The sequence below is a fragment of the Amphiura filiformis genome, chromosome 18, assembly GCF_039555335.1.
Source record: "Amphiura filiformis chromosome 18, Afil_fr2py, whole genome shotgun sequence".
NCBI lineage: Eukaryota > Metazoa > Echinodermata > Ophiuroidea > Amphilepidida > Amphiuridae > Amphiura > Amphiura filiformis.
In genome coordinates, this window is record NC_092645.1 from 56,971,253 (window position 1) to 56,998,644 (window position 27,392).

At 41.0% G+C, this 27,392-nt stretch overlaps 3 protein-coding genes and 1 non-coding gene across 4 annotated transcripts; 1 reads left to right on the forward strand and 3 right to left on the reverse strand.

Annotated features, from left to right (window-relative positions):
- Positions 1 to 11,089: 11,089 nt before the first annotated feature.
- Positions 11,090 to 12,451, reverse strand: LOC140139244 (uncharacterized protein F54H12.2-like). The gene has a single exon (XM_072161025.1). The coding sequence runs from the start codon at positions 12,449 to 12,451 to the stop codon at positions 11,090 to 11,092; it is 1,362 nt and encodes a 453-aa protein (XP_072017126.1).
- A 4,827-nt stretch (positions 12,452 to 17,278) lies between these two features.
- LOC140139245 (uncharacterized) lies at positions 17,279 to 22,246 on the reverse strand. Its single transcript, XM_072161026.1, has 5 exons — positions 21,875 to 22,246; positions 19,003 to 21,671; positions 18,297 to 18,871; positions 17,906 to 18,181; positions 17,279 to 17,718 (listed from the first exon to the last, which is right to left on the reverse strand). The coding sequence occupies exons 1-5, from the start codon at positions 22,244 to 22,246 to the stop codon at positions 17,279 to 17,281; spliced, it is 4,332 nt and encodes a 1,443-aa protein (XP_072017127.1).
- Positions 17,782 to 17,854, forward strand: Trnay-gua (transfer RNA tyrosine (anticodon GUA)). Its single transcript has one exon. It is a non-coding gene; the product is annotated as a tRNA-Tyr (tRNA).
- A 3,035-nt stretch (positions 22,247 to 25,281) lies between the features above and the next one.
- LOC140139246 (ribonucleoside-diphosphate reductase subunit M2-like) lies at positions 25,282 to 26,193 on the reverse strand. Its single transcript, XM_072161027.1, has one exon. The coding sequence runs from the start codon at positions 26,173 to 26,175 to the stop codon at positions 25,282 to 25,284; it is 894 nt and encodes a 297-aa protein (XP_072017128.1). The 5' UTR covers positions 26,176 to 26,193.
- Positions 26,194 to 27,392: the final 1,199 nt, after the last annotated feature.

Genomic DNA, 27,392 nt, shown 5'->3' on the forward strand with positions numbered 1-27,392 from the left:
ACGTAGGTTGACCAAATCGCGTTTATGACACGTTTATAACGTTTTAAAAACATTTTTGTGGAGTGGGGGTGGGGTGTGTGTTTCTGTGTGTGTGCCTGTGCAATCGCCACAGCACCATTGAACTGGAAACATAAGCTTTGGAAAAGGTATGTGGATGATATGATATCTGAGGTTGTTAGCAAAGACGGAGTTACGTCACTCGCTGATCATCTCAACACAATCCATGCGCGTATTTTGAGTGGGGCTTTGGGGTACGGACCCCCGGGCTAAAAACAGGGGGCGGCAAATAAGAAAGGGCGACGGAAGATGAAGGGGTGGCAGGAAAAATTATTAAAGAAAAAAGGGCGGGACAGAAGGGGCAACAAGAAGAATTATTAATGATAAACGGCGGAAAATTATGGAAAACTATTGTAATTCTACTTTTTTGGTCGCCAACAGATCCACAACTCGAGGCGGTGGTGGTAATTTGGGGGTGCAATACCGCTAATTCTTTAATAAAAAAATGGTGAAAATGTTTTTGATTCTAACCCATTCTATATACCACGTCCATGTTTTCACTACATTAACGTTTGTGTAAGCGACTAAAACAACAATATTGTATCCGACCAATCAACGCAGCTTGGCAGCGCGGGGATATTTGAAAAGGCTTCCCTAGCTAAATAATGTGCAAACATTTGCAAACCGCACGCGATAATATACGCAATATGGACAATAGGCCTAAGTCCGAGTCGAGTGGTTGCCTTTTATTATTGCGCGTACCATGGGTCTATCAGACGCATCCCACTTGAGCTCAATATCTCTCAGTTGTTGACAAGTGTCCCATCCGATCTTGCGTCACATCCCGCGGCATAGCTTTGTGCTACCATATTTGAATTGAAACTGGGGCGGGGCTTTCGTAATTGACATCAGAATCACCGGGCTTCGTTGAACGAATATTTGGAAGGGAGATCTGAAACAGGTTGGACCAGTCGAGGATTCAGCGCTCAATGTACTTTCGCGTTCACTAATAATATGAGTATGTTTCTTTATTGCTGCACTGACTGTGTGTGTAATCAGTGGCGTCGATTTGTGGATGAAGAGGAATGGGTTTTTGGCATTGAGAAAACTAAGGGGGGGGGTTACAGGAATAGGGCATTATGTAATTATTTATTGTTACATTATCCAGAGATGGAACTGAACCGAGACTGGGGCCAGTCTAAGGTGGAGAAAGATGGAAAGATCCCATTCCACGATACTCATCGTTCGTCGGGAAGATCGAATTGTCAAGCTGAAGGTGTATCGTAAGGCCACTCACACTGACCAATATCTGAATTTTGCATCCATGCAGCATCCTTTATACCGAAAATTGGTAGTGATAAGAACTTAAATGGACAGGGCAGACAAGATTATAACAGAATGCACAGATAAGGAACTGGAGGAAGGTAACATCAAGAAAATTCTGGAAACTAGGATTTTACAAGATTATACATCTTGACTGAACTGAGTATCGCAACCAATGGGTATTTCCCCTAAAACATGCCATAACACACACACTCTTGCATGATTACAGAAAAGGAGTTTTTCGTTTCTCATATCTCTCATGAAATAGCTATAATTAAAGACACAGATAAAAGCAATTTATCGCGTCTGATGTCACTGTCAATTACGATCCTTGATTGGTTTACACAGGTTAATCAGTGCGTAAAAGGAAGACCGATCTATCTGGTGCTGATCGGAGAAAAGGAATAGCAGCAAATGGCGAAAAAGTTCGTACTTTTACAAGGCAAAAAGCAGCTTTTCTAGGCATTGTGGACATGGTGCCTTCACCAAAGAAAGTTTCCCACTATAAAGACCTAACTTTTGAGATGATTTGCATGTCGAAAGGTGCAAAACTAACAATAAGGCGCCCGGTTATAAATCCGCGTTCAGCAAGTCATCATCACGACACTTGTAAACAAACCGTGCTCGAGTTTGATTGACAGGTGACGTCAGACGCGATAAATTGTCTTTGTCTTTCATTATATATATTGTAAACGAAGTGAAAAGATCAAATTCAATTACTCAGGACACATCACAGTCTGCAGCGTAACAACAGTAAAATTTAGTACATTAATTTTGAAGCTACCTGCGTCGCAAGCTTTTCTCAGATTATAATTCAAAACGTATCAAAACGTCAAATGTATTTCGAGACGGATATCATGTTCAAATGTTTATAAATCAACTGTCGTGTATATTGACTGCAGGCGCTTTGTCATCATGGTCGTGGCCTGACAACAAATCTATTCTTTTTTATCTTCTATGTTTTATGTTTAGATTGTTTTCACAGCAAATCAATCACGTCATAGAGTGATAACACAAAGCAGACAGCCCTAATGAATCTCTAAAGTTTTCCTTGTTTTGAAAGTTACCTATTGTTTTCTCATCAAATCAATTACATCATACATTTATTACATTAATACATGTTTGTACAGCCGCCTGTATCAGAAATATAGTTGATCACATAGTGCAATTTTGTCCACGGCAAATTCACCGTGACCTTTTCAGCCATAAACCCGCTTAGTGAAGATTAAACCGAAATATGCAGTACTAAACCATTATAGTAATCGATTGTCCAATGCAAATTTCTTACTACGCGATAATATTAATCCAATGAGCGATCGAATTGTCCGCTACGGTCGACTAATCCAATCGATAATGACGCTATTGACATGTACGGGCGGAGCTCCACTGACTGAGTTTTGGGGTATTTTTCACTGGTTTGCTATCTGATTTGATTTGATTTGATTTTTATCCGGTATCTCCATATTGCACATACAACAACACACGGTAAATAGATATAAAATGCATTAAGATAAATAACATTATAATACACATAAAAACAATGCAAGGAGATATCACAGGATAGCCGTTTAAGCCCAAAGGCTTATTTCCGAAGGGGTCCTTTATACATAGAAGGGCAAAAGGCATAAATAAAAACAAAAAAAATACAAATAGATATATATATTATATATACAAGTGAATATTAAAAGTAAAAAAAGTATTTAAACATGATTAAAATCATTAGAAACTAAATTTGGTTAAAAAGATGAGTAGTTTTTACAGACTTTTTGTATCTTTGGTTTATCAGAAATTGGTTTGATTGCACTTGGTAAGTTGGCCCAATCCTGAATGGCATTATAATAAACATTATCAAGGCGGTCCCCCATTATTATAAGGACTATGCTAATAATTTGAAGATTGACATGTAAAGAATAAACCATAATTGATTGACAGAAAGTACTAAATTTGTACCTATTCCGGCACTCCTCTTGCAAATGCGACCAAGTCAGGGCGGCCCGGTGAAGCAAAATGTGCACTGGATTAACGCGGGAGTTTGGATAAGATGTAGATTTCCTTTCTTATACAAATGTATGGTCCCCGTTATTAAAACTTGTACAGGGTTACAAATTCAGATATTTTGAAAAAAAATAAGTAATTGAAACATAGAGAAAGAACTAAAATCATAGCTTTTATACTTTTTGATATATGACACTAACTATTTTTCATCTCCTATAGCTACAACACAGCACTACTATAGGGGCGTCTTCAACACAAATCGAACTATGACCTCTTCCTACCCCTCCCCTACCCCTCCCCCTGAAATGGTTTAAGGCGCGAAGCGTCATGGACAAGGTCGCTGAACATGTTATAACTTGTTTGTTAATATAATTCTTTTGTTTTAAGTAAAGGTGTCCCCCAAAACACCTGGGATCGTGTCAAAGAAGAGTGAATTGAAGAAAAGTCAGGGTTTTCCCGCAAGTTTTGCATCTGATAATATAATTCTTTTGTTTTAAGTAGAGATGTCCTCCAAAACACCTGGGATTATGTCAAAGAAGTTGAAATTAAGATAAATTGAATATAATTATTTTTGTTTTAAGTAGAGATGTCCTCCAAATCACCTGTGATTATGTCAAAGAAGTTGGAATTAAAATAAATTGAAGAATTGAACAAAGAGGAATGGTAAGATCTGAAACTCGAACACACCTGTGTTTATGGCATTGTCTTAAAGAAGTTTTGAATTAAAGAAAAGTCAAGGTTTGCAATTAATCGTTTGTTAATATAATAATTGTTAGATCAACTTGACCGCTCACTATTTGATACCCTTTTAGAGTGAATGATTTTGAATTGGAAGTCAATAATGACTTTTACCGCTTATGGCTATACAAGCGTGATCTTGCTCTACAAATGTATTACTCGCATTCCGTCAACTAGCTACATTGTATCAACTAGAAAACTTTTAATCCTCGTAGAAAAATGGCAGCGGTATTTTGCTGAAAAAGGTATTTTTAATGAATATATTTTACAATTATGCTTAAGAAACCTTTATAAGAAACTTAAATTATTATTTACCTCAAATTGTTGACACCTGGGATCGTGTCAAAAAGGGTGAAGTTGAAGAAAAGTCAAGGTTTCCAATTACCTGTTTGGTATTATGATTAACTATTTAAAAATATATTGTATTAGAAATATCCTCGAAGACATGGGTTTATGGGATTGTGTCATAGACGTTTGAATTAAAATAAAGCGAAGAATGGAACAAAGAGTTTTTTAAATGATGCAATATCTAAAATTAGATTAAAATTGCACTATCAGCAGTATGTGATCTTTGGTCAGGAGAAAAATGGAGCCCTCATTGGTGACGTTTGGTCAATTGGAAGTAAGCAGCGCCAATAAAGATTTTATGATGATAAACAATGAGTTCCTTTATAAGAAAAGAAAATAGTTTCTGCCATCAATGTCATTTTGAATATAGATCTGATTCAACATGGTACGTATTTCAGGAAATGGAAATGTGGATGTGATCAATCGTGGATGGAATGAAATTGTGACTGATAATGTTACAGAACTTCATACAGTGGATGATAAAATGGATGACACAAAATCAAAGCGGAAAACAATAACTCTTGGTCGCAAAGATGGAATCTCCAAGAAGAAACACAGAAGTAATGGAAGGGACAATAGTGAAAGAAAATCGAAATGGAAAAAGGTATCTAGCGGTTATATAGCAGGAGTATCAAAACAGAAAAACAACAACACTGAATTGCAAATTACTAAGGATGTCAAGGCTCGTAATGATGGAATTATTGAACCAAATAGCCAACCATGGAAAGTGGAAAGAAATGCAAGCAAAACAGACACAATGGAAAACACAAATAACACCTCCTAGTAGATTGTGATATATAGCAGGATTTTTAATCAGATACTTTCACTTGCAATTTTCATCTTGAAGCAGTCAAGATCTTGAATAACTTTAATCTGACATACAACCTGTAAAGGGTTGAACGCAACCATGGCAATCCAAGATTTGCAACAGCTGATAGCATAGGCCTCTACTCCCGCCTCTACTTATCATGCGTGCTGAAAATATCAACCAGGCCTTCGACAGTACACTTGTGAAGAAACGTTCAGTGTGTTGGATCCATCTCAGCTGCATAGCTCCTGAAGAGAATATATTGGCTCCCATTCTGTTTGAACTTGCAAAAGAAAGTGTTGATAAATTTGATCTTCGACTACTATTTATTAAATCAGCAAATAACCTGTTCATGGACTATCGTGTCATCAACAGTATTTGTAAGAATTAGATACATATACTGGAGACACACAGAATGAAGCAATTTGGAAGAAAGGAGCAAGGTTTCTGTACAAGTTGTGATGGTATTTATTATTGACAGCTCGGCTGAAACTTCTTGTCTTGGAGAAGAGGATCAATTCTTGAAAGACTATCATGACTATGAAGAAGAAAATGTACATATCACCCAAGAGGATTATGTAAATACTGTACAAAGCAGAGGCATTTTAACTATATCGAACTTTATCTTGCTGAGGAGAGACTTGAGAGCAAACTGTTGAACTGTGATGAAATGATGCAGCAAATATGATTCGCCTCATCCGAAAACACGATGACTATAGAATATTGCTAGATTGGCCACTTGGACAGGATAAAATAACCGACAAATTTAAAACTTTGTGTGAAAATGCATTGTTTGCGAATGGAAATCTTCAAAATCTATGTTTTAGAGCACTCACACTGTATATCTTTACCATGGACTTGTGCCGAAATAGGCTCAAAGACAATGATTTGAAACAGGCACTCTTAACAATTACAAAAGATGCTATTGAACAATATGACATTGATTGGACAGTTATATTGAGAGACGCTTGATGGGGACATTGTAAAATTCATATGCACAAGCGTCATTATGTTTGGATTTGCTCTTTTCATAAAATATCTGGTAAATTAACCCTAATTAGAAAACAATTAATTTTTAATGAATTGAAAATATGAATACATGTATTTGGATTTTCTTATCAAATAAAGAGAGAAAATACATCATTGACCGACTCAACAATGCGTTACGCATCTTTGTTGCGTAAAATGCGTTACGCCGCCGAAATAGTGCGTCCAAAAACGTTACGCCGCGTTGATATTGCGTCAAATTGCGTTACGCTGCGTCAAAATGCGTTACGCAGCGTCGATAGTGCGTCAAATGCGTTACGCCGCGTCGATAGTGCGCCCAAAAGCGCTGGTTCTATAAGGGCCATAAGAAAAGACCATAGAGACGTCCTCGAAGACACATGGGATCGTATCAATTAAGTTTGAATTGAAGAAAGTCAAGGTTTGTAATTATGGATAAAGTTGAGCGCTCACTAATTACTACTGTGTGAATGATTATGAATTGAAGTCAATTGAACCCACCCTTGAGACTCGACACGCACGAAAGAAAGTACTATACGACTCGGAAGTTTGTTTTTCGATTATATTTTATTTTGTCTAAACAGACACCATACTCGTATAAGCGTAATTAATGAACAGGGTATCTCCTTATATTCTACTTTATACAGTACATACACGTTTACAAGTTTATTTACTATTACCGAGAAACAGGATCAAATTATGATCAAATAAACTGATTTATTATTACCTACAACAATAACAAAATATCTAATAACTGTTGGACAGATATAACATATAGGCTACAGTATCGTTAGTGTAAATTCATGTATTTAGTAAACATTTTGACACTTTCATTGGGTAAAATTATGAACAGTTCAATATTTTATTGCAATAATAAAGAGATAATTAATTATTTTATTATTTTTAACGATAATAAAGTATACTTGGTAGATGTGTGTATTTGAAAAATTTATATTTTATTCAGTATTACCAAGTAATTTGTTTATGCATTGATTAAACACTGTGTTTACATATCGTCAAAAGGTATGCAAGAATATGCAAGTATAAGAGTATATGAAGTCTAAAAGTATAAAGTCTCTATGTCTTTGAACTATTCGTCACTGTCGCCGCTCGAGTCTTCCATGTTTTCCTCCTCATCTTCATCGTACAGGAATAGACCATCGAATTTGGCTTGATATTTAGCCACCACTCTTTTTATAGCTTTGTTAATATCCACGCCTTTGTCCATTCTGTCTTCAAGCTCTTCCGTGATTTCTTGATACAGGTCATCATCCTTTAAATGTTGAAAACTCCATAAAAATGTTCGAAAGTTGTCAAAAAAGACACGTTTAACAGCCCACACGGTCTTTGTGTAGGCTCTCTCTTTAGCCTGATCTTGGTTTAATCCCTCGGCAATGTACTTTTCATATTTTTCAGCTCTCATCTCTTCAGTGCCTTCCATAGCTTGTGTATACCATTCTTGATATGTAGCGTTGTCTTCCAGTTCATCGCTTGTCTCTTCATCCGATGACTCCTCCTCAGATTCAGAAGCTTCTACCACTGAATCGTCGGATTCTGGGTTGTCATTTAGTTGTGTACCATCCGAGTCCATATCATCTACTTCTGAATCACCGTCCTGTTCAGACTCTCTTTCATGTACATTTTTCTCATGTCGCCTAAGATCATATTTGCGAGTGAACCCTCTATCACACAAGGAACACCGGTAAGGTTTAGCATCAAGAACATCCATGTTGCCCCTTTGAAGGATTGTGTACAAATGGCAAGATGATAGACTGTTACCATAAAATAACTCATGATTAAAGTCCATTTGACGCAATATCGACGCGGCGTAACGCATTTGACGCACTATCGACGCTGCGTAACGCATTTTGACGCAGCGTAACGCAATTTGACGCAATATCAACGCGGCGTAACGTTTTTGGACGCACTATTTCGGCGGCGTAACGCATTTTACGCAACAAAGATGCGTAACGCATTGTTGAGTCGGTCAATGATGTATTTTCTCTCTTTATTTGATAAGAAAATCCAAATACATGTATTCATATTTTCAATTCATTAAAAATTAATTGTTTTCTAATTAGGGTTAATTTACCAGATATTTTATGAAAAGAGCAAATCCAAACATAATGACGCTTGTGCATATGAATTTTACAATGTCCCCATCAAGCGTCTCTCCAATATAACTGTCCAATCAATGTCATATTGTTCAATAGCATCTTTTGTAATTGTTAAGAGTGCCTGTTTCAAATCATTGTCTTTGAGCCTATTTCGGCACAAGTCCATGGTAAAGATATACAGTGTGAGTGCTCTAAAACATAGATTTTGAAGATTTCCATTCGCAAACAATGCATTTTCACACAAAGTTTTAAATTTGTCGGTTATTTTATCCTGTCCAAGGGGCCAATCTAGCAATATTCTATAGTCATCGTGTTTTCGGATGAGGCGAATCATATTTGCTGCGTCATTTCATCACAGTTCAACAGTTTGCTCTCAAGTCTCTCCTCAGCAAGATAAAGTTCGATATAGTTAAAATGCCTCTGCTTTGTACAGTATTTACATAATCCTCTTGGGTGATATGTACATTTTCTTCTTCATAGTCATGATAGTCTTTCAAGAATTGATCCTCTTCTCCAAGACAAGAAGTTTCAGCCGAGCTGTCAATAATACCATCACAACTTGTACAGAAACCTTGCTCCTTTCTTCCAAATTGCTTCATTCTGTGTGTCTCCAGTATATGTATCTAATTCTTACAAATACTGTTGATGACACGATAGTCCATGAACAGGTTATTTGCTGATTTAATAAATAGTAGTCGAAGATCAAATTTATCAACACTTTCTTTTGCAAGTTCAAACAGAATGGGAGCCAATATATTCTCTTCAGGAGCTATGCAGCTGAGATGGATCCAACACACTGAACGTTTCTTCACAAGTGTACTGTCGAAGGCCTGGTTGATATTTTCAGCACGCATGATAAGTAGAGGCGGGAGTAGAGGCCTATGCTATCAGCTGTTGCAAATCTTGGATTGCCATGGTTGCGTTCAACCCTTTACAGGTTGTATGTCAGATTAAAGTTATTCAAGATCTTGACTGCTTCAAGATGAAAATTGCAAGTGAAAGTATCTGATTAAAAATCCTGCTATATATCACAATCTACTAGGAGGTGTTATTTGTGTTTTCCATTGTGTCTGTTTTGCATTTCTTTCCGCTTTCCATGGTTGGCTATTTGGTTCAATAATTCCATCATACGAGCCTTGACATCCTTAGTAATTTGCAATTCAGTGTTGTTGTTTTTCTGTTTTGATACTCCTGCTATATAACCGCTAGATACCTTTTTCCATTTCGATTTTCTTTCACTATTGTCCCTTCCATTACTTCTGTGTTTCTTCTTGGAGATTCCATCTTTGCGACCAAGAGTTATTGTTTTCCGCTTTGATTTTGTGTCATCCATTTTATCATCCACTGTATGAAGTTCTGTAACATTATCAGTCACAATTTCATTCCATCCACGATTGATCACATCCACATTTCCATTTCCTGAAATACGTACCATGTTGAATCAGATCTATATTCAAAATGACATTGATGGCAGAAACTATTTTCTTTTCTTATAAAGGAACTCATTGTTTATCATCATAAAATCTTTATTGGCGCTGCTTACTTCCAATTGACCAAACGTCACCAATGAGGGCTCCATTTTCTCCTGACCAAAGATCACATACTGCTGATAGTGCAATTTTAATCTAATTTTAGATATTGCATCATTTAAAAAACTCTTTGTTCCATTCTTCGCTTTATTTTAATTCAAAACGTCTATGACACAATCCCATAAACCCATGTCTTCGAGGATATTTCTAATACAATATATTTTTAAATAGTTAATCATAATACCAAACAGGTAATTGGAAACCTTGACTTTTCTTCAACTTCACCCTTTTTTGACACGATCCCAGGTGTCAACAATTTGAGGTAAGTAGTAATATCGCATGTAGAGACGTTCGCTTCCGGGTCAAAGGTCAACGTGTGTCAAAGGTCAACCGGAAATACCGCCATTTTGAAAGGTCAACCGGAAATACCGCCATTTTGAGTCAACGATAATATTTAGGGACGTTAATATTTAGGGTCGTTAATGCCAACCGGAAATACCGCCATTTTGAGTCAGCGTTAATATTTAGGGACGTTAATATTTAAAGGCGTTAATATTTAGGGACGTTTGACAAACGATAAAAAATGAGATACACGAGATTTGTTTCTTATTCTTTCACCTTTATTAGGAACATTTAAGAAATAATACTAATAATTAAGCTATCTTTATTCTTTATTAAAATCTAATAACTACTTTTTACGGTTCGACTCCATAAAGGGTCGAGCGATCTGGTTTACTAAATACTCTAAATCCGTCACTTCGAAATCAGCGTCGTACTTTTCGTTGATAAATTCATTAACCAGTATATCGTTAATCTCGGGGTCTTTGTAAAACATTCGAGTAATTTCACGCGTGTCGTAACCGCGACAACGATGATAGAGGTAGAACAGGCAAAACTGTCCGCACACGGTACTGTAATCACTTTGAAACTTTTTGGTATTATACTCGTAATTCTCGACGTTGCGTTTTAGAAAAGTCTCAAATTCAACGGCTAAATTTTTGGGAGCGTTTCCGTAAGAATCGAAAAAATCGGCGTAAAGTTCGTTTTCGAAGTAAAAAGCGACCCAATGTTTCCCGGGTTCCTTACTGGTATCCGTGTTAACGATGTACGCACGAGGAAAAGGTTTTTCGATCTTGATAGGAAGTTTATCCCGCGGTAAAACATTTCCGAATATGTCGCGTACGATAGGATCGGATTTGACGCATCGAAGCAGATCGACCGTATCCATCTTAATGATCGTAATCGATGACGATGCTGCGAGATTTGGTAATTTCCAGCATGGAATCCCACTCGGCGTAAACGACCAGATTGACCGTGTTAGGAAGGGGTACTTGGAACTGCAATTCGAGACGAACCGATCCGTTGCGTAAAAGGTTGAGATGAGCGTCGTCAGACGCATCCGGCGATAGATCAAAGGCGAACAGAGTGTATCCGCCGGCGTAATCTTCCCTGGCTATCTGTACGCCTCGGTCCTTGTGCAGGTTGCTTGTGCCTTGAAACAACGTCTGATACGCCATTATATGCCCTTGAACGGTAGGTTGAGCGTCGGCTTCTTCGAAACGCGGTCTGAGGGGTTTCCACGGAATGGTTTCTCCGTTACAGTGTAGGGCGAGGTAGTTTAAGTTGAAATGTTTGAAGAAATACGGGTTCTTGGCGTACGCTCCGTTGTAGGCAGTATTATCCACGAGTCCAAAGATGATGCGTCTGGGTATCTGTCCCGTAAACAAGCTTTCGCGAACGAAGGAGAGATTGCCTTGCGGGATCGAGAAACTCTTGACGTCTACGCGACGAATAGGGTACTTGGCGGTGACTCCGCGTTCCAACTCTTTGGCGTGAGACATGGTCAATGTCGGATTCAGTTTAGCGCTCCTTACGAAGAGAGTGGCGTCCATAATCTGCACTCTGTACGCGGGTTGTTGAATTTGAGGTCTGATACCCCTCAGTAGACAGAATTCGTTTTTGCTCCGGTGAAGTTTGAGTTTGAGGTCTACGCCTCCCAATAGAAACTTTTCCTGACAGAAAATGTCCGAATGAATCATTCCGACCATATCCACCACGCGACTATTATGGGTAAACTGGGAACGTTTCTTCAGTCCGACGTTAGCTTCATCGTCTATTAGCGCGGGGTCGCAGATGTCCATTTTGTAAGGGGTATCTTTGTAGAAGAGCGACGATGTCAAGTGCGATTTTGTAGCGTCCGATCCGTAAGTGAGCAGAGTTTCTATCATGGCGCGATAGGCGTAAGTGTTGGAAGCGACGCTGACCATTCTATCGTTCAAGTGGACGTCCACCTGGTTGAACATCGAATGCAAAAACAGGTTCGTAGGTCCGACCGGGGCGTCTTGCGGTATATCGGCTCCATCGGGTAACGTGATTTTTGCCCTGATGTACAGCTGAGTTTGCGACAGATCCAAGTAACCATCCGGAGATCCCGGTACCGTAAATTCCAACGGTCCATCCGACGTCACGGCGTTCAACGGTTTATATTCGAGAAATTGACTGCTGAGTATATCGGTCTGAGTCGGTGGAACGCTGAATAGATCCGTTTCGGTTTTAGAACAGGGGCAGGAGTGGTTACTGACGAGAGACATTTTGGCGTAACGTAGACTTAACGGTCGAAGATATCCAGAGGTCTTTTCGCTCGCTTAGCTCGCGATGAAATGACCGATTTTCCGGTAGTCTTTCGCTTTATACCTTTTCGAGCGGGTTGTTTAGACGATCGACGCTGATTCCTCTTCTTCTTTACGGTCGTTTTCTTGGATGAAAGAACGTTGCGTACCGATTCCAGACCGCGTTGTCGAGCGGCGGTTCTTAGATTTTGACCGCTCAATACGTCTTGACCCACGTTGATTCCCGTTCTAAGGGCTTCTTTACCCAACTTTTGAGCGCCACGTTTGAGTAAAGGAACGGCCGCTCTGAACATTCCGGAAAGAATACTTCCTAATCCGTACCCCCTTTGCATTCGGGATCCCCTAAAAACCGGGAAATCTCCGCGACCCGTCTGGACGTAACCTCCTTGTTGTCTGCCAACCATGATGATAATGACGCGTATATCGTAACGTTTTACCTTTTAAAGAATCCCGTTTTGACGGCTCTGAAACATAACTTGACGATGATCTTGCCGCGTTGAAATAGAATCTTCTCGCCCGTGTCTTGCCTGACGCTCATGGTGATGGTATCGAAACGTTTCATCTTTACCTTGACGAAATGAGGGGATTGGTAAGTACGAGTAACGACTTCCCCGCCGTCGCGTTTATCGATGTGAACGTAACGTAAGAGGGGCACGAACGCGTCCCCCACGATCTGATCTTCGACGATATCGGTGTAGAGGTACAGAGAGTACAATCCTCCGTTTAGATCCATGGGTAAATCCGCCTCGGTAGTTTCGTCGATCAGGGTGTCCCTTTTCGTAAATCCTAGGATGGACAGGAACTGGCGATGTAATTCGATAAAGGCGTTGTTTTGAAGTCTCACCTTGACCTTTTGAGTGTTTTTATTCAAGGTTATTTTCACGTTCTCTTTTCCGAGATCGTCCATGAGCTCGTGTATGGTCAGGGATAACTCTTCCAGGTTTTGGTAATAACCCTGCGGGATGGTAAACATTTTGAGGTTACTTCCGTCCCATCTCCGCTGTAGACTACGTTATTGAAAGGTTCGACGATATTGTAGAACGAGTGAGGGAACGATATTTCGGTCAAAGCGACTTCCCAATCACCGTAGAGGTCGATAGGTTTGAATAACTTGGTGGTGAAATCGTTCAGAGTATTGTCGGGGTAATAATCGAAGGAACTATTACTAGGTAACGTAACGTAAAATTCTCCCGCGTCGACCGCCATGATCGGATGTCGAACTACGAGTGATGATTGGAGACAGTTACGTACGAGTATTATACAGAATCTTCCAGATCCACGACCCAACTGTTAAACTTGTCGGGCCAACCTAACCATTTGACGAAATATTCGGTAACGCCTTGACGTTTTCTCTTTCTGATTACTTTCTCCACTTTAAACAGACCGTCTTTGTCCTTGGTGACTTTTTGAATCTCCCGGCCGTAAAAGGTGCCTTCGATTTCTTCGTCGTTGAAATCTTTCAACACGTACACCGGTACTCGTCTGTCGATCCTTTTCGATACCACGAACAGTTCCTCGGACCATTGAGGTAGATATCCTTTTCTAAAAGGAAGTTTTTCGACCGAGATACGGACCAGGTCGCCGGCCTCGAAGAGATTCTGCTTTTTCGGTTTTCTCGAACGTTTATATTTTCCGTACAATGTCTTCCATACGGCGCTTTCGTTGTCTTTAGTCACGCTGGTGGGACTTCGCTTGATGGAGCGGTGGTAGCTGGCGTTGTAACCGTTGACCGCGTCTCGCAAGATGCGATGATACTCGGAACTATTCGTTCTCGTAAAGTATCTGAAAATGCGATCTTTTAAAGTTCTATTAAACCTTTCCACGATAGCCGCCTTGGTATCGGGGTTCTGAGTGGTAAAGAAATGGATATTTTTATCTTTCAAGAGTTTTTGCACGTCTTTGTTTAGAAATTCTTTCCCTTTATCGCTCTGTAACTGGGTAGGTTGCCTTCCTTCCTCGAAAATATTTTTCAACGCCGCTGCGACGGTAGGTCCTTTCTTGTCCTTCAAGGGTCGCGCCCAGGCAAATTTCGAAAACACGTCGATGCATGTGAGGACGAATTTATATCCTCGATTATATCTAGCCAATTTCTGAAATTCTACGAGATCGATCTGCCACGTTTGGTCGATACCGTCCGAGAAATAAATATTTCTGGGAAATCGCCTCCTACTCGGTTTATGCAGAGTGTACGCATCTTGGGTAAGGAGCCAATTCTCGATATCGCGTCTACTCAGTCGAAACTCGCCTTCTCGTTTAACCTTTCTATACAATCTTTCTATACCTCCGAGACTACCCTGACCCGATACGTCGTAATATAAACTCTTCAAGTAATCGTCCACGTCCCTATCCATGGTTAGTCTAGCTACGCTATGACGAATGAAACGGAAACAATGACATTTTATTCATTTTTGTTACGTTTAAAAACATTTATTTTGCCCTATTTTGCGAAAGGTTAATAAATCTCCCACATGTTTCTATTCAGGGAGGATCTACGCCGCTTCCGGGTTCTTGCGCTGCGTCTTCGTTTAGGGGTAACGCTCGATATCCCTTCGGAATCGTCAGATTTTCCTCCCGGTTCTTTATTTTTACGATCTCGTAAAGCGTTACGTCTAGCCGTATTGGTGATGAGAGATTCCGGAGTGTTGTTGCGAGCTAACGCTTCGTTAAACAATTCCCAGCCAAACGGTTTCTTGTATCCTTTTCGATTTCTCAACGCGTCGTGTACAAGATCTACCAGATTAGATCCTTGTACTCTCGTACCCGACACGATGATTTCTCCTTCGGGGGACCAATCTAGGATGCCTTTCGATCTATTACGTTTTAGATTCTTCAAGAACGCCTTGGCTTTGGCTTCGAAAGAGGCGGGTAAAGTTTCCAATAATTCCGATTCTACGGCGTCGTCAGCTTGTTGCGGGAAAGCGACTGGTTCGATTTTAGCCTCCGTTTCAGCGTCGTCGATACTTTCCACTTGCGTTTCAGGATTATCTAGTTTGCGATCCTCGCGTTTTAACAAAATGTTCAACGGTTCCTTTCTGTTACGTTTATCCTTCTTCAGATATCGTTGGAGAGTTTGATGGTACAGTTGCAGCATGTCGTGCAACGAAAGATCCGTACGGTCCAGAACGCGTTTCGTATCGTTTTCGGTTCCACCCGTCGCGTCGTTAGTTCTAGCCCGATCGGCGACCATGGTGTTTATCCGGTCCAATTCACGAGGGTCAATGAGGATCATCTTTTTAGCGTGTTTCATTTTCTTTTCTTGAGCAATAGACTTACGATAGTGCCTAGGACGGGGGCTAGAAGAGCTCCGATTAATCCACCCTTCTGGTTAAGAATGGCTCTCTTTCGTTTGCGCGCCACCTTTTTATTACTTAAGGATCGTAAACGTTGTTTGTGAATCGAAAGTTTCTTCTTCTGTTTAACGTTTAGCGGAACGTGTCCCTTGAGTACGTTGAGCGCGCATTCGCACAACGAATCTACCAGACCATTGTCGGCGTGATGTATGATGGCTTTCCTCTGACGAGGATTACATTTGACCAAGTAGCGGAGAGCGTCGGCGTTCTGCTTCAGTCTCTTTGACATGTTTGTAGAAGAATGAACGTGATCGACGCGCGCGACGACATTTATACTCTCGGCACGTAGACGGTTTGTCGCAACCCGTCGAAGATATCGGTGCGTAATCTCAAATCTTCGGGGGTCGTCGGTTTCAGATCCACCAATAAGTATCCGTATCGGTGTTGGGTAGCGTCCACGAAGCTCTCTTGCACGAACTTGACGCGTCCGGGAAAGATCTGTTTGGCTAGATGTACAATCTGCGAGTTATCTCTCGGATTTTTGAAGAGAATCATGTAGTGAGCGTTCAACGAGATGGTGCGAAATTGTTTGGACGACAAAAAGAGATTCTGCACGATGAAAATGACGGACATGTTGCGATGATGAGACCCTTTCGTAAACATGTTCATCACCCGGGTATCTCCGGATAATTCAGCCATGAGATCGTCGATGACGACGAGGTTTCGTTTCGAAGGGTCGATCAGAGACTCCATATCCTGAGGAAATCCTTCTATAAAACGTATATTATCCACTGATTCACGCATCTCGTCGTACGCGGCCTGGTATTCCCCGTACAACCAAATAATCTTGTCGGGAGGACCGTCTACGACCGTTTCGCCGGTCGATATCATTCGTTTGACGAATTGAGTTTTCCCCGAACCCGTAGGTCCCGAAACAATGGCAGTGTAAGGATGAATGAGTCTAGCATCCATGATGATTCTAAAGTTGTCGACGTTTTTCGAGTTTCTCTACGACGTAATCTACAAAGTCCGTATTAACCTTTAACACCGCCCACTGCTCCAACGAGAGATAAATACCCCGTATTGTAGGTAGGATTCCTTCGCCTTGTACGTCACCCGTGAACCGTCTGATGTCCACGCGAATACTGTCGCGATAGTCGCAGACGCTCAGATATATATCCTTTCCCAAGTGAAGAGTGTGTTGAGGAAGACAGTGCGTCGATTCTTCCCTAAACTTGACGTTGGTGACGTTCGTCCGAGCTAGATGCAGGGAAGGAAGGTCGGAGGGCAGAGTGAAATTGTGGCATAGATTGACGCTCGTCTCACCTTGATGTCGCGTGATGGTCAAAGCGGTGTTGGTGAGGAGAAGAAGAGCCAGCCCTAATATAGGAAAAGTCGAATATTTTTTCAAATTGTCTTTACAGAGACACGGGGTAAGAGGATCTTCGCGTACGTGCTCCAACTGTTCCATCTCGATAGTAAATGATAGAATCTCTCGTTAAACGTCCCCTTTATAGACTCCGTACCCGTAAGGTAGTGTTTCGAAACCATTCACGATCCATCTCTTATCGAAGACCACTCGGTAATCTTTCTTCGATACCCGGCTCTCGATGTTTTTGGTTTTAACGTTACGCACGATTCGGTGAGGATTGGTCACCGTTACCCTTTCTTCTTCTTCGCCCGACTTCAAGCCTCGTACCATACGTTCCAGGGTGGAGTAATTTACCAGCTCGGAATTACGGACGTTCAAGGTGATACCGCGTACTTTCATCACCGTCTTTCCAGTATCCAATCTGTATACGTAATTCTTGCAACCACCCGTGACGAAAGTAGAGATGTGGTTACCGTCTTTCGGATCGACTTCGTCCGTCAAATGGCCCAGGTAATCGCCAGTAGGGGGTTCCCAATCTCCCTTACGACTGAGGAAAATGACGCTATCTGTTAAGAAAAAAATACAAAAAGGAGGTATAAGTACAAATTGATCGTTCGAGTGACTGTCTGCCCCGCGTAGCTCAGTCGGTAGAGCGTTCGACCGTAGTTCGAAATGTCCCCGGTTCGAACCCGGGCGGGGGGATTTTTTAATTATTTATTTTAAATTATTTTATTATTGGAAGAAGTGTCTTACCAGTATCTTGGTACATGGCGCGATCTCCCAACTTTTCCAGGACTTCGTACAACTTCAACCTGGCGTGGCAAGTCGTGAACGCCGCGATGACGACGTTGGTGTTCGGATTAATACGGGCAAAGTCCCCTTCTTCCCGGTAGGTCACTTCGATGACTTCATCGTTGATCAGACGAATATTATCGACGGTGACGCTATCGCTGGTCAATAGTTTGTATACTTCGGAGGGGTCGTCTAGTATAACCGTCTGACTCATGTTGGATCTTTGCGCAAATTTACCTGTAAAAATAATAGTAAATTAATTAAGAGATGAGAATCCGGTTAAGAGTACGTACATGAAAGGATGATGATGTGTACGGGTTATAATTTTTTAGTAATTTTTCTTTAAACTCACCCCACATGCTGTTCAGACACAGCTTGGCGAGCGACCTCATGCCGGGATTCTTGTCGATATTCTCGGAGTCCAGTCGTATCCCTTCGTTTTCGTAGTACTCTTCGACGTAACGCTCCATGTCTTCGGGGGTCTCGCACCAATCGGGATAGCCGCTAGCTTCCTGTTTCAATTGGAGAAATTGGTCTATATACTCGGTGAACAGACCGCCCGTCTTTGTCTCTTCATCGTACTCGGCGCGTTGGTCCCAGTCCCACACGAGTTCGATATTCTGTATGACGTATCCCATCTTCACGGCTTTCTCTACTTCGAGGGTCACCCATGTCCCCCGGATCGTTCGGGCTTTATCCGAATGAGGACAGTAGGCTTGTCGTTTCTCCTCCATGCACGTTCCGCACAGGGCGAACATCAATTTGCCGTGACATCTCGCCGGTAGGACGGGATGAAAAAGCCATCTAGGGGGTAAGACCGTGCACCGTATCAGCCCAAAGTAAGAAGAGATATCCTTGAAGTTGTTCGTGTAGATTTTCGGATGACCTACGATATAAGGGCGGTACTTGTTGCACCAGGGATAGAGGCTGAAAGAAACAAAAAATAGGAAAAAAAATAAGTCATGTCTTATTATTATTCTTTTCAACTAGTTGTCATTGCCATGTAAAAATACATGAATCAAAATGATTAGTTTAAGGTATGGAGCGATTCGACTTACCTAGTAAAGTCCAAGTATCGGATAACCTCTCCGTCTTTGACTTGATGGAAGAGCTTTGTCGCTTCGGTGCGGCCTCCGTACAAGCTCTCTCTCGGGTCCAAGGGTTCGAAATGAGCGGGAACCTCGATCTGCAGTTTCACGTCGGTGTGTAAATCTTTCCAAATCCCCTTCCATTCATGTTCCCACATTTCTATAATCTCGTACCCGGGGTAGTTGATCTCCAGCTGTTGCTTTCGGAACAGAGTTATCCTGTAGAGTTCAGCCATGGGCTTCTTGGAAATGGGGTTCAGAGTGTCCCCGTCGTAGCAGTCGGGACATCCATGAAACAGACAGCCATGATAGGAATAGATTCGGCGTTTCTCCGAACAAAAACCATCGACCGTCACTCTTCCATTCAACCGCACTTCTCCCCCGTTCATCGCGTGTTGTATTTCAATGTCTTCCTCGAGAGACACGTGATTCAACCATCGTATGGAGTCGAGAGAAAAGTTCTGGTTCGGACCATACGCATGCGGTGGAATAATGGCGATAGTGTTTGGTTGAAGATAGTTTCTTCGCAACACCAAATTGCAAGCGGCGGCGATAGTGAGGGGTTTATCTAAAGGGTCTACTCCGGGATCGTCTTCTTTCTTTTTGGTCACCTTCATGAACATGTCGCGAAATTTCATGCAACAGCGTCGAAGGATATCAACGTCGCTGACGCAATATTTCAGGAGCTCGTCTTGTAGATCCCACACCAATCCCTTCTCTTTTTCGCCAGTGTGCCAAGCCAAGAACTGATTTTTACCTGCTTCCGACATTCCCTCGGGGTCGAAGAATTCAGCGGCCGGTATCTCTCCCACGTAATTTTCGTTGGCTTTCGTATTGAAGAAGTGCGGAAAGTAGCCCTTGCATAATTCTTTGATACCGAAACTCTTGGGAAGTTTGGAGAGAGGCATCGGGAAGAAATTTAAACTGTCCTTGAACACGATGTCGGGGCCTGGTACGGTGATGGACATGATTTTCGCGCCGTTCATGATGACTTTTGGCTTGATGGCGTTATCGTACAGGAATTGTAGGATAAAATATCCGTCGTACCCTTTTAGGTTATGCGCCATACATCGAGCGTGTTTGTGACTTTCTCCCTTGAAAAGCCATAAGCAAAACTCTTCCATACAATTCTCTCCTTTGAAAATCATCTCTTTATCTTCCCCGCAAACGTCGCACGGTTCTTGCAGAGGCTGTTCGGCGCACGATTCGCACACTTTCTGGGCGACGCAGAGATTCGGCCTGTGGATTCCCGTATCTTGCTGGCTTTCAACGTCGAAGAAAATGTAACAGAAAGGCGGGTCATTGTCCTTGTCGTTTTCCTTTACTTCACAGGGTTTGATGTAACATTTATGTCCGGCGGGAAAGTTACCTTGACAAACGTGACACCACAGATCCGTACAGTTGTGTTTCGTTCCTTTTCTTAAAAACTGCCTGTTGATAACTCTATCGCACTTTTGGCACTTGTAGTATTGATTACATATCGTGCCGTATTTGGAAACGGCTGAACCATGTTTCTTATGATTTTCGTAACACGCGGGCGATTTGAAATACCGCTTACAGTCCGAACAGTAGGTCCAGGCGTCGATATCGTCGGTCGTCCGACAGCTTCCTGAATGACATATTTTGCAAGAGTTTTCGCAGCGATGAACTCCTTTGTTATCGTATCCCTTCTTGCACGGGTGACACCAATAACTTCGGTTAAGATAGGCTGCCATGGAAGTAATCAGATCAAAGTGGTGGTTATTATACAAGAGATATATGCCTTTATCTTTCGGAGGACCCTTGTATATAATCTTGTCAAACTGGTCTTTGGAGACGACGCAGAGTTGATACTCGGTAACCACTTTCTGGAAACTTTCCACTTGTTCCAATCCGCAGGCGTCAAACGAGACGCCCGCTTTGTCATGAAGATCCTTAGCCCTGTCAGTCTGATGTTTTTCCCCATCTCGTATACTCCTCCAAATCCACTCTTTAGCATTCAATTCGTGTTTTGCGATACCCGTCACTATAGCTCGCGCTAGACACATGTTGTCGCTCTGGTTGGTAATATCGACGATACACCTCAATTGTTTCTTCTTCTCGTCCCACGTTTTGAATATCTTCCTGTTGCCCCTACCCCCTTCAGGCATCTCCATATGCACGACGTTGATTTCCATGTCGCTATTTAGTTTCAAGTCTTTTTTAGATTGCAGGACGTGTTCTATACGCGCCATAAATCGATCTAGGGTTAAGTCATCTTTCTTGATGAAAGGTAGATTAATCGGTTTTTCAAGACTCGGAGCTTGTAGGACAATTCTGACCATGTCCCTGGGTTGAATACCATCGGTGACACGATCCAATACATCATCTATAATGTTTGATAGTAGAGGGATGCTAGCAACGGCGAATCGATCGTCTAAATTTCTCAATCTTAGCCCATAATCGGTAGACGTAGCTTTAAATTTCTTGACGTGTTTGGCATTAAGGGTCTGGATGACGTAGTACTGAGAAATGTTATCCGACACGCTGGGTTCCGGCGTTCCATCCAATATTTCATTCGCTACCCCAGGCTCCTCCTGTACTTCTGCTTCGTTTATCAAGTCATCCAAGGTTTCATTGGCCGATCGTTTACGCGTTATAGGAGTACCACCCACCACGACCTGCATGGAATTTGGTATAGAAAAATATATCTCATTATACTATTATATTAAATAAAAATACGTTAAATGAATGGTAAAATAAAAATAAAAATAATTATTTAAAAAAAATCACGAACCGCAAAAAAATTGAACACAGAATGTATTTTATTATATTAATTTATTAAATAAAATACCTGAAAAGAATATTAACAAATTCTACTTACGTTTTCGTTAGTAGTTGCGGGATTTTCACCTCCCACCATATCCGATAAAGGATCGCCATCATCATCCACGATCACTTCAATATGCGTTACGTCCGGTGTAAGATCCAATATTCTCTGGAAAGCGAGAGTGGAAATACCCGTATGCCATCCATCGGAATTAATGATTTCGTTCAACCGCTCAACATCGCATGAAGATCTAATTTCTTCAGCAGTTTCATCAGGCGCGATATTACTGCTATAGTTTCTCTCTCCTTGCGTCGTCAACTCAAAGAGTTTGTTTAACGCCAACTGATACAAGTCGTCATCCAAACCCTGACCGATGAGGAAATCTAACTCTTCTATAGACTGACAATCGTTGATTAAACGGTCCATTTTTACCCGTATGCTGGGCCGCTCATTCCAGGAATGAAAATTTATCCGTAGACACCAGCGTTTTATATACGTTCGCTATGAAACACTCGACGTCATCGCTCAATAACTATTGTAGCGAGTGACACACTCTTACGTGGTGTGTACACGTGATGTAGTTCAACGTGCTGTCATTTGTTCAAAACGTTTGACGTCACCACTCGATAATCACTGTAGCGAGTGACACGGTTCGATGTGCTGCACTATATCATCGCTCGAAGTGTTTGACGTCATCACTCGACCGTAAGACTTTGGAGAGAGAGCATCGTTAAATCACGCAGTGCTAAATTATTATACTCGATCATGTAGCGAGTGACAAGATCTCACGTGTTGTGTTCACGTGAACGGTTCAATGTGCTGCACTATATCATCGCTCGAAGTGTTTGACGTCATCACTCGACCGTAAGACTTTGGAGAGATAACATCGTTATATCATATCGTTATTATACTCGATCATGTACCCGTCGTTATCTTCTTTATTTTATAACGTGTCGTGTTTTTTACGAAACCTACAACGATATTGGAAATATATTAATGGAATAATGGACGAAAAGAAGAGAGAGATTAAAAAGACTAAACAAAGCAACAGTTTATTTTTTTTTATCTTCGACGTGTTCTGTTTTAGCATAATCTACAACATATGAGAAATATATTTGTTGAATGGACGAAAAGAAGAGAGATAAAATAGCCTATACAACAATTTCTTTTTTAGCTTTGTGATTTTATTAAGCGTTGTGCTTTTTTGCCAAACTTACAGCGATCTTGGAAATATATTAATGGAATAATATACCTTTGTTGGATTTACTATATCGTATTCTATACTTTATTGGATTTATAATCTACGTGCAGGTAAGCCACAAATTCTGAATTAATATTAATCGTAAAACTATCGTAGGGCGCTCCATTAGGACGTTCATCGCATCTCTCCTTTTCCGTCACGAATTTGTTTTTTCTGACGCAATGCCTGTACGGCGCTATCTATCTTGGGCGAGACTTCTTTCAAAACGTTCCAATCTTGTAGACTCAAATTGATACCTTTCTGACTCGCCATCCATTTTTGGGTAACATTATGTCGGTAATATTCTCGGATGTTGATATAAATTTGATCTCTAAACGTTTGAATCACGATGTGTCGGTCTTCCCTAATAGGAACGCGAAGCATTTCACGGTCCGATGGAAAAGCCGGCAGTTTCCAACTCGTTTCGGGCCGTTGTTCCATGGCGTGTATCTTCTCGTAAGGAGTTGATCTCGCTCTTTTTTCCCAAGTTCTTTTATCCTTTCCCAGACCATGGTTAGAGGATGGACGGAACGGTTCTTTCTTACGAAGGTCCGAATTTTCATAATCGGTATTCTCCGCTATCTTCGCTAATTGATCGTTATAATAAGAGAGATCGTCGTCATCGTTCCATTCTCCAAAAACTTGTGTTTCCTTAAAAGTATTACTGGATACATCTTTTCCAGTAGCGAAAGATCCACTCTGCTGTTGATGGCTCGCCATACTGATCAGATTGAAATTGTGTCAAGGAATGAAGTTAATACTGCTCGCGCCTCTATTTATACACTCTGTCCACCGTGTCCCGTTTTTCTTTTTAAACGGCGATACGTCGTAAATGTTCAACAATTTGTTTGTTTTTTCCGGCGATTGAAACGAAAAGCACGTTAAAAAAACACAATCGTTACGATTCATGTTTTTCAACAGCGGTAAATTTGCGCGATGTATGAGAATAAAACGGTCAATTTGAACGTCGTTACGATGCGATATTAGTTGGTTATTTGGTTACTTGCGCAATTATCCACCGAACATGTTTTAACGAGCGAAATCACGTTGCAAAGACTAGTCACAAATATTAGCGACGCTAAATTGGAGCGAGACGCGTGGCTAATTGACACGCCAAACCCGCCACCGATCGTGTTTTTAACGATAGAAAACACGTTGCAACGTCTCGTCACAAATATTAGCGGCGTTAAATTGGAGCGAGATGCGTGGCTAATTGACACGCCGAATCAACCACCGATCGTGTTTTTAACGAGATAAAACACGTTGCAACGTCTCGTCACAAATATTCGCGGCGGTAAATTGGAGCGAGACGCGTGGCTAATTGATACGCCGAATCAACCACCGATCGCGTTTTTAACGAGCGAAATCACGTTGTAACGTCTCGTCAACGGTAGCGAATATTAGCTGCGTTAAATTGGAACGAGACACGTTGTTATTTGACACGCCGAACCATCCACCGATCGTGCTTGTAACGGTACCGTTAAATTGGAGCGAGACTCGTTGTTAAAAAAAAACCAACATTGTCCACCTATCGTGTTTTGTAACAACGCCACGTCCGCAAATGTTTGTAACGACCGTAATGTGTTGAAAAGTCACGATTTGTTGGTTGTTTCTTGACTCGCCACATTATCCACCGATTAACGAGTCGTGTTTTTTTAACGGTTAGTCTCGTTGGTTGTTGGTTGTTTCTTGACTCGTTAAATTATCCACCGCGTGACGTTACATTCAGCGCTTTTTAACGTGTCTTTAATGGCCGCAAATGTTTGTTGAATACTCTCGCTTTGTTGGATATTTTTCTCCGATGAATGAGTCGTATTTTTGAACGGCTTTGAAACCGGTGCTTAAAATCGCTACAACAACAAATTGTCACGCCTCGTAAACTGTTGCAATATAAACGCCGGTAAATTGGAGAGCGACTCGTTGATTCTTGAGCAGCCAAATTATCCACCGATCGTGTTTTTAAACGGTCGTAATACGCGTTGTTTCTTGAGTTGTCAAATTATCTACCAATCATGTTTTATTAACGGCCGTAAATGTTGGTTGAATGCTCTCAATTTCTTGCGTATTTTCCTCCGGTCGTGTTTTGTAATGACGCCACGTTCGCAAATGTTTTTAACGGCCGTAAATGCTTGTTGAATGCTCTCAATGTGTTGGATATTTCATACGATACGTTAATCGTGTTTTCGCAAATAATATCGGCGTTACATTGGTACGTAACTCGTTAAAATTCAGCCGTGAGAGTAAACCGTTGCTCCTCTTCCGTCGCCATAACGCCTGCCTTTTGGTATTCACCGACGCGTTTTTCGAAGAAATTGGTCTTACCCTCGAGCGAAATATTTTCCATAAAATCGAAAGGGTTGTTCACGCGATAGAATTTTTCGTAACCCAGTTCGAACAGTAAACGATCGGCGATGAATTCTATATATTGAACCATTAGATGTTCGTTCATTCCTATCAGTGAACATTTTAAAGCCTCCGTCATAAATTCACGTTCAATCGCCACCGCTTCTCGTACGATTTTCAACGTGGTTTCGACGGATGGTTTTTGGTCGATGTACGAGAATAATAAACAAGCGAAATCGCAGTGCAACGCCTCGTCACGACTGATGAGCTCGTTGGAAAAAGTCAAACCGGGCATCAAACCTCTTTTTTTCAACCAGAATATCGCGGCGAACGATCCGGAGAAGAAAATCCCTTCGACGACGGCGAACGCAACGAGTCTCGTGGCGAAAGTGGCCTCGTCGTCGTTGATCCAACGTAAAGCCCAGTCGGCTTTCTTTTTCACGACCGGTATAGTTTCCACGGCGTAGAGTAAGTATATTTTTTCGCGTGTGTCCTCGATGTAAGTGTCTATGAGCAAACTATACATTTCCGAGTGAATGTTTTCCATCATGATCTGAAATCCGTAAAAGAACCTCGCTTCGGGAATTTGCACTTCGCTACAGAATCGAGTCGCTAGATTCTCGACGACTATTCCGTCGCTACCCGCGAAGAAAGCGAGGATGTGAGAAATGAAATACTTCTCCCCATCGTTGAGACTTTCCCAATGCGGTTTATCTTTAGCGAGATCTACTTCAGTCGCCGTCCAGAATGACGCCTCCGCTCGCTTGTACATCTTCCATATGTCGCGGTACTGAATCGGGAAAATAACGAACCGAGATGGATCGACACGCAGTAATACTTCCTCGTTTCTGGACATTTTCAGCTCTTATGTGGAAAGTGCGGTATGTACCGTGCTTTATATCTAGTTACGATCACGATAACTATATAAATATGATTACGCATCTTTGGGATTGTACTCTGGAATATATAACCGTGGATTATACTCGTTCATGAATCATATTACGTTTTTGGTTTATATCGAGGATTTTATAATCGTGAAATATACGATACAACTGTACTGTTTCGGTAAGTCGGAAACTTTATTTATATATTTTCGTACTTCCCAAAGTTGAACATCGTTGTGCATCGTTGGGTGTTATTCCCTAAATATTAACGTCCCTAAATATTAACGTCTCTAAATATTAACGTCCCTAAATATTAACGTCTCTAAATATTAACGTCCCTAAATATTAACGTCCCTAAATATTAACGTCTCTAAATATTAACGGCGATTCAAAATGGCGGCATTTCCGGTTGACCTTTCAAAATGGCGGTATTTCCGGTTGACCTTTGACACACGTTGACCTTTGACCCGGAAGCGAACGTCTCTACATGCGATATTACTACTGAGGTAAATAATAATTTAAGTTTCTTATAAAGGTTTCTTAAGCATAATTGTAAAATATATTCATTAAAAATACCTTTTTCAGCAAAATACCGCTGCCATTTTTCTACGAGGATTAAAAGTTTTCTAGTTGATACAATGTAGCTAGTTGACGGAATGCGAGTAATACATTTGTAGAGCAAGATCACGCTTGTATAGCCATAAGCGGTAAAAGTCATTATTGACTTCCAATTCAAAATCATTCACTCTAAAAGGGTATCAAATAGTGAGCGGTCAAGTTGATCTAACAATTATTATATTAACAAACGATTAATTGCAAACCTTGACTTTTCTTTAATTCAAAACTTCTTTAAGACAATGCCATAAACACAGGTGTGTTCGAGTTTCAGATCTTACCATTCCTCTTTGTTCAATTCTTCAATTTATTTTAATTCCAACTTCTTTGACATAATCACAGGTGATTTGGAGGACATCTCTACTTAAAACAAAAATAATTATATTCAATTTATCTTAATTTCAACTTCTTTGACATAATCCCAGGTGTTTTGGAGGACATCTCTACTTAAAACAAAAGAATTATATTATCAGATGCAAAACTTTGGGAA

What these genes read in the sequence shown, in the direction of transcription:
- LOC140139244 (XM_072161025.1), bottom strand. Translation starts at nt 12,451, where the DNA reads ATGTCTCTCGTCAGTAACCACTCCTGCCCCTGTTCTAAAACCGAAACG.
- LOC140139245 (XM_072161026.1), bottom strand. Translation starts at nt 22,246, where the DNA reads ATGGACCGTTTAATCAACGATTGTCAGTCTATAGAAGAGTTAGATTTC. An exon ending in CGATACTTGGACTTTACTAG is followed by an intron (nt 18,872 to 19,002) that starts GTAAGTCGAATC and finishes TGTTTCTTTCAG; the next exon opens with CCTCTATCCCTGGTGCAACA. An exon ending in GTGTCTGAACAGCATGTGGG is followed by an intron (nt 18,182 to 18,296) that starts GTGAGTTTAAAG and finishes TTATTTTTACAG; the next exon opens with GTAAATTTGCGCAAAGATCC.
- LOC140139246 (XM_072161027.1), bottom strand. Translation starts at nt 26,175, where the DNA reads ATGTACAAGCGAGCGGAGGCGTCATTCTGGACGGCGACTGAAGTAGAT.